The following is a 9,925-nucleotide window of genomic DNA, read 5'->3' on the forward strand; positions in this document are numbered from 1 at the left end:
TAGGTGACGCGGCCACATGCAGCACGGGATGGGATGGATGAGGCGAGTTTATTCCCAAGAAACTACAGTCGTCGAAATATAATAGGCCCGTTTGAACAAAATGTATGGGATAACAAAATGGGTGGGGGATGATAACATGGGTGTCAAACCTAAATCATAAAAAATCTAAACAATAAGTTCATTTATTGAAACTGTAAATATCTATGTACACAATACAATCTAAATAACTAATATAAAATTAAAATTAAACTAAAAAGAAAATGCTGGCCAGATCGCTGCCAGTGCCACTGTCGGGTAGGGTTAGGGTTTCTGCTCGAGAATTCTCGAGCTCGAGAAGATTCGAGAAATTCGGCTTGGTTCGAGACGAGAAAAAAATCCGAAGACTCGAGAATTTCTCGAGCCTTGAGATAAAAATTAAGAATATTCAATTCGAATTTTCCTGCGCCGCTTTTAACAACACACACGTATACCATGCGCGTGTATTATGATTTATTATGTTTCATCTCCATTTAAGCTAGTGCTGTACTGATAATACCAATGAATGATTAAAAGATAACGTAGTAATAGTTACGAACTGTTTCTTAGTTTAGGTGGACCAAAAGAAGTCATCCGATATTGCTTGGCTCTCATTTTTTTTCTAAATGAAAATCTTCGATTCTGTTTTTTGATTATGATTATTTGAACTTTTAACAATTTTATTGGTAAAGTCTAGAAGGTGATATCGGCCAAATGGGCGCCGTTACAATTGACTGCCATACGGGCTCGTTTTATGGCATTTCTCATCACTTCAGCGAAAACTTCGGGCGAGAGATTCTCACACTCGTGTCGAAAGTTGTCCTTAAGGGCTTCCAGAGACACGAGCTTATTCACATAAACACGGGACTTCAAAAAACCCCAGAAAAACTGTCTGAAATGGTTAAATTGGGTGATATTGCAGGGAAAAATTACAGATAAAACGAAAAAAACGGCGACCCGAAAACTGAATAAATAAAATACAATACAATACTCTTTATTTGCACCAAAATAGAACATACAAAAAGAAACTTAAAAATAAAAACAGTACAAAAAGGCGGCCTTATTGCTTATAGCAATCTCTAACTACGTAATACATAACCCAAAAAATACCCGAAGCTGTCTAAATAATAAACTACAAGTCCCCCAGTATCGTAATTTATATGGAAAACAGCTACTGCAATACCAAATACCTACCTTAATAAACCAACTCCCGCTAAATATAAGACAACAAATAACAACTAGTAATATTAAAAACAAACTAACACTTTTCTTCTTACAATCATAAATATGTAAAATAATCACCTAGTGTGTCTACACAAACAACTACTCTTGCATGTTATTTATCATAGAACAACACGGATTCGATGTTATTTTTTATAATGTGTTAGAATGTAAGCCTTATCTTTAAGTATTTTAAGACCAATGTACGGATACAATGAGTGAAGCCGTGCGAATGTCGGTGTGCGGTCAAACCTAAACTGGTTTTTGTCACACTGTAACTGTCTTTTTATATAAAATGTAACTTTGTGTAATTTATAATAAATAAAAATAATAAATAAATAAAAAAAAATACCAGACAACCTTTGAATGGAAGAGAGTTATAAAAGAAAATAGAAATAGAATTAGAGGTTTTAATTAGATTATAAACACAATTAAATTAATGCTTTTTCTAAAGGCCTTCTTAGAAAGGCTCGAGACTCGAGAAGATTCGAGAATTTGGGCTCGAGAATTCTCGAAGCTCGAGAACGAAAACAGGTCGAGAAATCAGAAACCCTAGGTAGGGTACCCAAGACGCTGGCCGCGTTACCCCGCTGTATAGCGATGCTTAGCCTTTGTGCGAGGTAAGAGCCAGTCCTAGGGTCCCTTGAGACTTCTATTAGTCTGCTGCTGATTTCTTTAAAAAGCTGACGTGCCTCCGGTCCCCACGGCCCTAGGGTTTCGACTCCGAAAGGCACAAACATGTACCCCTCTCCTAGGGATGCATACCATACAATAAGTAACTTTTGGTACTTTAAAAGTTATTTTTTCTTTCGGCCGTTCAATAATAAGCCAGATTATGTGATTTTTTATGTATTTCATCAAGTAAAATCAAGAGTAAATAGCAAATTTGAGTAGCTGTCCAAACGGGCCTATTATATTTCGACGACTGTATGAAAATGTTTCCTCGGGAGCTGGAGATACGAATTTTACGATTTATCAATCGTACGATTTCTCGAAGAATCGATTAAAATTACGATTATTAATCTGTGTAAAGCAAGGCTACCAACATGACAAGAAATAATATTGGTGTTGTCAAAATTTGACATTGACAGGCGAAAAATTCTCTCCTTCGTCAAGTCAATCAAAATAAATTCGAACTTGGTGAAAAAAATACTGTAAAGATGTCCTTAGCCAAAATATTCTCCGTATCATCGCGAGGTAAGGATATTGTTTCGCATTTCAGTGCATTTCCACAGTAATATTCACTGTCTTTCTCTCAAATAATCGAAAAAGTTGTTACGCAACTGTGTTGTTTATAACCTCTTTCTCGCTTTACATGATAAACAATCATTCAAAAAAGGGCCATATTCCTTTATATTTCTAGCGTCACTCATTAATTACAAATCTACCTTTCAGTGCGAGCATCCGGCGCTTGCGGAATGCTATCTCGCCAAGCGAACTTCAGTTCTAAACCCGATACTGAACAAGTGTACCCTACAGCTGACGCAGGGTACAAGTATGTGAACCTCGATGACCCTAGGATGACCATGAAGGCGCTGTCGGACAGAGCCGCCCAGACCATGTTCTGGACTGAGCTGGCCAGAGGTTTTGCTGTGACACTATCCCACATTTTTAAGGTGCGTAAATTTCATATTGGTTTTCTGGTTTTTGTATCATCCAGCTATTAACGGATAGCAGCTGTAATCTGAACTAAACTATCTATTATGCTTGAATGTTTTTCATTTATGAGCAATGAAGTGTGCACAATAAGAGATAAACAATAAAGGCCTTACCACAAAAACTTAGACAGTATTTAACAGGTTTTCACCGCTGTCAAACGCCTACAAAATCTGTCAAATTTCATTTTAAACACTTGTTAAACAGTGTTTAAAGTTTTTTGTGGTAGCACATTAGTGATTTAAAATAGTCAACCTTGCTGTAACTTTTGAATTGATTCTTATAGGTCTACTAGCATAATTATCATTACCTGCAGAGTTCTACCACTGCCATACTGGAAAACTCACTTAAAATACCTATACAAATACTTTCCAGGAGCCTGCCACAATCAACTATCCCTTCGAGAAGGGGCCCCTGTCCCCCCGCTTCCGCGGAGAGCATGCCCTGAGGCGCTACCCGTCCGGGGAGGAGCGGTGCATCGCCTGCAAGCTGTGTGAAGCTATCTGCCCTGCCCAGGTACAGTTCTTAGATAATTACAGTATGTATACAATAAAGTAACAATAGCACTATTTTAACAAAAATATCCAAGATGAAAGCCAGTATTGGAGTTTATTTCCCTCATTCTCTCTCTTGATGGAAGGCTTTTAATGAGAGGTGTTTAGTGACTAATAAATAGAATGGGCTTTGCTACCCTGAGCAGACAGACCCTGGAGTGGATGCAGAGCATTTCTATTGTTTTTCATACATTATACTAAAAACAATAGACAACAGCTTCTACTCTAGGTGCCAAAGTGGAGGCCTTTAAAACCTTTTAGTTTTGGTAGTATTAAGGACTATGCTATGCTGGCAGGGCCGTTGTTGCTAACTTCTACACCATACATTTCGTCACCCACAAAAATACTCATAGGTGATTCAACACATAACACAGCATTGAATAGATAAAGTAGGCAGATACTTCATCATGTCATATTATGTGTAAAGTGTGTTGGTCCATCTGTTGCATGGACACAGGCATAACATTCTCTACTCATGTTTATCATGGTATCCACAAATCTATGCCCATTATTCATATTTTGATGTTTGTATATTCCAGGCTATCACGATTGAGGCTGAGGAGCGTAAGGACGGCTCCAGAAGGACAACGCGTTACGATATCGACATGACCAAGTGTATCTACTGTGGATTCTGCCAGGTGAATTATAATTCTTCAGACTGTAAAATAAGATATTATCGTACAAAGATACTAGATGTTAGAGAACTAAATTGGTAAATTCGTACTTTCAAATAAAAACGTTTATTTGCCGACTTGGTTTACTATGTTTTCTTGGCTCCTAAACTGAGATGCCTTGTGCTATGTGTAGCCGTACATCCTTCGTATACTTGTATTACTTCACAATCATTAATTACTATAATTCAGGCTGCATAAGTGGACGGTTTCTATTGTTACCTTAGAGCAGAGTAGTCATCACTGAAACAGTAAATTAAAACATAGTTGTTTAAGGCTCCCACACACAGTGTGGGCATGTGTGTAGTAGGCTTTAAATTTACATTAATAAAATGTTGTATTTTCATGCTTTCGCTTCCTCTTTACAGGAGGCGTGCCCAGTGGACGCGATCGTCGAAGGTCCCAACTTCGAGTTCTCGACCGAGACCCATGAGGAGCTTCTCTACAACAAGGAGAAACTTCTCTCCAACGGAGACAAGTGGGAGAGCGAGATAGCAACTAACATCAAGGCCGATCACTTGTACCGCTAGACGAGGTAGAAAGGGATGGAAGTTGTAGTACAACATGAGGTATTTTTGGTCTTCTTCGACATCTAGTATTTTTTACAGCGCAGTTATAGTGATCTACTTATAATAGGCTATATAATACGTAATGAAATTTCAAATATTCTTAGATGTTTAAGCAAAAATGTCTTGTGTTTTATTGCAACTTTTGTAGTGTAAATAAATAAAATGGATAATTTGTTGACTTTTAAATTGTTATTGGGATAAAATTAACTACCTATGTCAAAAACAATGTTAAAAGTTAAGTAGGAATAATTTAAATTATTCTTTTGTGATAAATAAAAATCTATTATATCTCAGTTAGAAACTTTTAATTATTTGTCTATAAAAATAATACTAAGAAGATAATTTAATAAATACGATTTTCTTACATGTAATTTGGCAATCATTGTGTATTTATGGTTTTGACAAAAACACTTATAAATAAAAATTCAGTTCAAAATCTACGATCCACAAATAGCTTCGTCATTAACCTATATAACAAATGTTATCAATATGCCTCGTCAAAAATCACTCAAAAAGGCCACCCCGAATCGTACCTGGCCCAAAGGTACCCATTATACTCGCAGCATTACCGCGTAATGTAATGTAATCAATTATAATACTAAAAATATAAATTATTATTTCAGTCATATAGCATAGCCCATTAGCGATTTAACTTTGTCTAATATGAGGTATATTCATTCGTTTACAGCTAAAAATACATTTTAAATCTACTTTTAGGAATAAAGATTAGCTTACAAAAGGCACAGCTGATTTGACTTATTACCAATTACATAATTATGGTAGATGAGTTTCCTCTAGAATCGAATTAATTATAAGGTCCTCCATACAAAACTTGGCATTGAAAATTTTAGCTCTACTGAACACCTGCAGTGCACCTTCTCAAATAGGAGGGATGTTTTTGCGATGCAATTTTGACCCGCAGATTGGCCTGCAGTAGATAAATTACAATGAAGGTATTCTGGAAACATAATTAACTGTCATGATGTAAATTCAATAGTAAAATTTAATAGCTACCTAGTAAATAACTAAATACCCTACAATTTCCCTTAGACACCTCAGCCTATGGAAAAAATAGTGGAGAAATTCCTATGTTTTCTGGTAGGTATATAAGTTAAGAGAAGTTTTCTAGCATCTTTTAGCAATTAACAATAATCAGTGTATAATATTCAATTAGTGTGATTCCCTCCTAAAATTTTATAAGTGTATCTTTGCAAGTCATCTTTGACACAGTCCAAGTTTCTGTCAGCATCTATAGTCAGCACTTCACACCCAACATTTGGAGCTGATAACCAGTTTTCATAGGAGTCATGTACCTGAAAGAATATGGCAAAATTATAATAATTGGTAATTTTGGGTAAGTACAATATTTAGGATACAACCACCATTTAAAGTAGAAGTCGTTAGATTTACAAATAGATAATATTGGAGCATTCAAGATTTGAATACAAATTGATTCTCTGAGACCACAGCAATGGGGCTTCTCCCTAACATGGATTGATATTCGTCATGCGGCCAGGCACTTCACAATCGCAGTTGACACACTTTTATTCATCTCCAGGGTGTCCACTATCTGGAAAGTCAGGGAAAAGTCAGGGAAGCTCTAGCTAGGTGGTCATGGAAAGTCAGTGAAATTGATGGGCCACCTGGAAAGTCAGGGAAAAATGACCCTTTTCTAGCATAATTTTAGTACTTTTCTTTACTAGTAATACTTCTTTTTTTACGTGAAATAAATAAGTCATAAAATAAAATCTCGTTTAGATTTGGAATATTTTTGTCTGATCCTTACTAATTAAGTTTTTTTTAATAAACTTTCCCTTATTCATAAAAACGTTACTGGGCGCTTTAGCTATTGAACTGATTTGTCCCTCACTGTCAAACAACAAATTGTTCTCTGTCAGAGAGTGACAGAACAGTTCAATAGCTAAAGCGTCTAGTAACTTTTTTATGAATAAGGGGGTAAGTATAAGTATATCGTGATTTAATCAAATATAACAGATAGAAGGAGCGGTGGTAGCTCAGTCGGAGCGGTGGTAGCTCAGTCGGGTAAGCGCCCGCTTCTCAAGCAAGAGATGCGGGTTCAAATCCCGGCACTGACATGTACCAATAAGTTCTTTTAACTTAAGTTAAATGTATACCATCGCTCTTACGGTGAAGGAGAACATCGTGAGGAAACCTGCATATCTAGATTTAGCACATCTAGATATGTGAACCCACCAACCGGCAGTGGACCAGCGTGGTGGGAAATGGTCGAAGCTTAGGAAGGCAGTTTAGACCTTGGGGATATGCACAAAGGTTCCACTCGAGAGAGCCAGGTGCAGGTACTTACACCCCCACAGAGAATAGAATAGAACAGACAGAAAAAATAGTAGGAATTCTAAAAGATTAGCTAGACCCCAGACTCAGCTGGTAAAATTATGTCCCGTATATACAGTTTGATGCAAAAGAGGGTGACTCAACATTCAAAACAAATTTAATTTAAAGACTTTTAGAAGTTAGTGACAAAAATAACATGATTTTGTTGGTGCAGACGCGCTGCAGCCGCGCTCATGAACTGACTTTGAAAAAAGGAGGAGGTTCTCAATTCGCTAATTATTTTATACCTCAGCGTGACCGCATACGCTGCCTCCGCGCAGCATCTATTAATCTATAACTTATTTTTTTACTAATTTAGCAGAGCAAAACAAATTTTATTCTATTTTGCACTGCATGTTTAATCAAATTAAAAAAAAAATACTTACACAACTAACAACTTTGTCAGGCAGAAGAGTGCCATACAACAAAAAATTGGTTCTGTTTCAATTTCGGTTTCAATATCTACTTCGATGGTAATCAGCCAAATTTTAGTCAGACTTAAACTAGGCAGTATAGCAACTTGCTGCAAGCTGCAAGGCGGATACGTTTTTTTAGTTTTTTTTGTTTAAAGTTGTTTAGAATGACCTCCTATGGCTTAAGACGGAACCTCGAGAAATAGGTATTTAGGAAAACATTTGCTATCGTTTGTGCACTCATGCCCCGGGGCTCGGGTGCTATAGAGATAAATAATGCAGCTCGTGAATGACATAGGTACTTTTCTTGATAAATTTTCGGGAGAAATCGTTATTCACCAAGTAAATATCAACAAATCTTTTTGATTGTGATGTCAATCGCTTCAGCATAATATATTCTAGGATATGATTAATAATAACATTGCTTTTATTCAACAATGGCGTCATTCGGCACAGTTTTGATCACAAAAATTGCGTTACTTGAGGTTTCTATAAGTTTAAATCTATAGCAAATTTAGAGAAATGGAAAAACTATAAATTATTTATTGTGCCACCAATATCCTAAAAAATCATGGAGATTGGATAATATTTAGAAAGAGACCAACGTTTTCTCTTTTTGTATGGACGAGCAAGTGCTACAGGTACTTCCCTCTTAATATACAATTTTTGGGGACCCTGTATAAATATTTTACGCAGTCAAGTTTGAATAAGTGTAAAAAGCTTTCGTGTTCAAATTACTTAAATTAGGTTATTTTTTTCATCTTCAGTCAGGGAATTTTTTTGAAACGGTCAGGGAAAGTCAGGGAAAAGTCAGGGAATTTTTTGGAGCATTCTGAGTGGACACCCTGATCTCATTATGTATTCATAGGTACTTACTTGTTGCAAGTATTCTAGAGGAACTTCAGATTCTTCAGCTCTCCCTCTCTTGGCCATTCTGTCCCACACCACTTGGGGAGTGGTTTTCAAGTATACTGTGGAAACATAAATGTAATAAATAATCAATCAATCCTAAAATTGAGGCATGTTGTGAATTCATGATAGATATTTAAATCTCTATTATGACTTAACAAATAATAGATCTAAATGTCTTGCTGGGAGCACCATAATACTCTGTACTCTGCTTTCCCCATTCATCCATTCCAAGCCTGTCTAAATTATCAAATTTTCGGCAGAATATTGCATCTTACAATAAGATGCTTGATATAAATCACACATCATACAATTTCATTACATACCTATTAGATCCAAGTCTATATCAAGATTCTTCTCGGAGTAGTCAAACCAAGTGGACAAGACCTGGTACTCTGCATCTTCTAGGAAGTTCTGCTTCTTGGCATTGTGGACAAAACAGTACCTGCTGTTCTGAACTGACCTGTAAGTATTGAAATTTTAGTGGTTTATCAAATGGTGGGACAACTCACTACCTATATGCATCTTCTTTAAAAGGTTTATGTGAGAATTACTGGTAGCTTTAAATATGTCATGGTGTAATAATTTTAACTGTTCAATACAGTACCAGAGCAGATTCAACACAGTCAAATCTTTCCTCTTTGTAATATTGTGCATACAATACTTTTTTTAATGTACTACACAAGCAGCACTGTACAAGGAGTTTATATATTTGATTTAGGAGAGATTTGTATATTAGGTTCTCACCTCTCAAACATTTTAACAGTGATGCCCGGGTGAGCCGGCGGACTGATCTGTATCTTGAGTCGGCTCAGATGTACGTAGTGCTGGAACGCAAACGTCCACTTGTGCATGTCGGAGTACATTAGGCCCAACAGGTTGTGGCCGCTGACATCGCGCCATTCGTGCAGTGGTTCCTGGAAGGGTAAAGGATATTTTGATGAGTGATTTCAGTAGGTAAATAAATAGATCTGTCCATATACTGGCAAAGCAGGGCAGCAATAGATTTAAGGCAGAAGAAGTTGGCTTCTAAAAACTCAGCGTGAATGTGCCAGCCATATAGAATAAAGGAAAAGTTCCATTAAGAATGGAAAATTTTATCATATTTTAGTTAAAACCGACTTACCGCATGAGTTTCAACATTGTCGAATTTGTCAAAGAACTTGATGCATGTAGACTTTCCCGAGCCGATGTTACCTTCAATGGACACCCTGAACGGACGCTTCCTGAGCGAGCGCGCTGCAGCAGCCACAGACTTCATGTTCCACGAAGGTATACGGGCCTCTTTCGAGAAGGAAAAATAAAACTGATGCCGTAGTGAGGTTATGAGTTGTCTTTTATAATGACAGAGAGCAAATACAGTTATGTATTTAAAAATAGAGGGTAGGATATTGCCTTTTATTAAGTTTACTTCAATAATTTGAACAAATTCGTAATATTTTTCACGAAAAGCTACGACTCTTATATAGTTTGTTTGGCGCCAAAATGTCACTGTCAATGTCAATGTCAAAGCGTAAACTGTCCAAAAGTAATAGACTGTGTTCTAAAATTGATTTGTGTCGCTT

General features: G+C 36.6%; 2 protein-coding genes across 2 annotated transcripts; one reads left to right on the plus strand and one right to left on the minus strand.

The window, feature by feature from the left end:
• The first annotated feature begins 2,273 nt into the window (after nt 1–2,273).
• LOC125489829 (NADH-ubiquinone oxidoreductase subunit 8-like) lies at nt 2,274–4,858 on the plus strand. Its single transcript, XM_048627101.1, has 5 exons — nt 2,274–2,433; nt 2,632–2,852; nt 3,268–3,408; nt 3,986–4,084; nt 4,486–4,858. Exons 1-5 carry the CDS (start codon nt 2,397–2,399, stop codon nt 4,645–4,647), a joined length of 660 nt encoding a protein of 219 aa, XP_048483058.1. The 5' UTR covers nt 2,274–2,396; the 3' UTR covers nt 4,648–4,858.
• Nucleotides 4,859–4,974: 116 nt separating this feature from the next.
• On the minus strand, nt 4,975–9,862 carry LOC125488587 (deoxynucleoside kinase-like). The gene is made up of 5 exons (XM_048627100.1): nt 9,487–9,862; nt 9,108–9,277; nt 8,687–8,823; nt 8,328–8,422; nt 4,975–5,999 (listed from the first exon to the last, which is right to left on the minus strand). The coding sequence occupies exons 1-5, from the start codon at nt 9,619–9,621 to the stop codon at nt 5,853–5,855; spliced, it is 684 nt and encodes a 227-aa protein (XP_048483057.1). The 5' UTR covers nt 9,622–9,862; the 3' UTR covers nt 4,975–5,852.
• Between the last annotated feature and the right edge of the window lie 63 nt (nt 9,863–9,925).

The sequence above is a fragment of the Plutella xylostella genome, chromosome 17 (genome assembly GCF_932276165.1).
Source record: "Plutella xylostella chromosome 17, ilPluXylo3.1, whole genome shotgun sequence".
In the NCBI taxonomy this organism is placed as follows: domain Eukaryota; kingdom Metazoa; phylum Arthropoda; class Insecta; order Lepidoptera; family Plutellidae; genus Plutella; species Plutella xylostella.

Coding starts and splice junctions, on each gene's coding strand:
- LOC125489829 (XM_048627101.1), top strand. CDS start 2,397: ATGTCCTTAGCCAAAATATTCTCCGTATCATCGCGAG. Junction 2,434..2,631: donor ATTCTCCGTATCATCGCGAG/GTAAGGATATTG, acceptor TCTACCTTTCAG/TGCGAGCATCCGGCGCTTGC. Junction 2,853..3,267: donor CACTATCCCACATTTTTAAG/GTGCGTAAATTT, acceptor AATACTTTCCAG/GAGCCTGCCACAATCAACTA.
- LOC125488587 (XM_048627100.1), bottom strand. CDS start 9,621: ATGAAGTCTGTGGCTGCTGCAGCGCGCTCGCTCAGGAAGCGTCCGTTC. Junction 9,278..9,486: donor ACAATGTTGAAACTCATGCG/GTAAGTCGGTTT, acceptor TTACCCTTCCAG/GAACCACTGCACGAATGGCG. Junction 8,423..8,686: donor TATAGACTTGGATCTAATAG/GTATGTAATGAA, acceptor ATGTTTCCACAG/TATACTTGAAAACCACTCCC.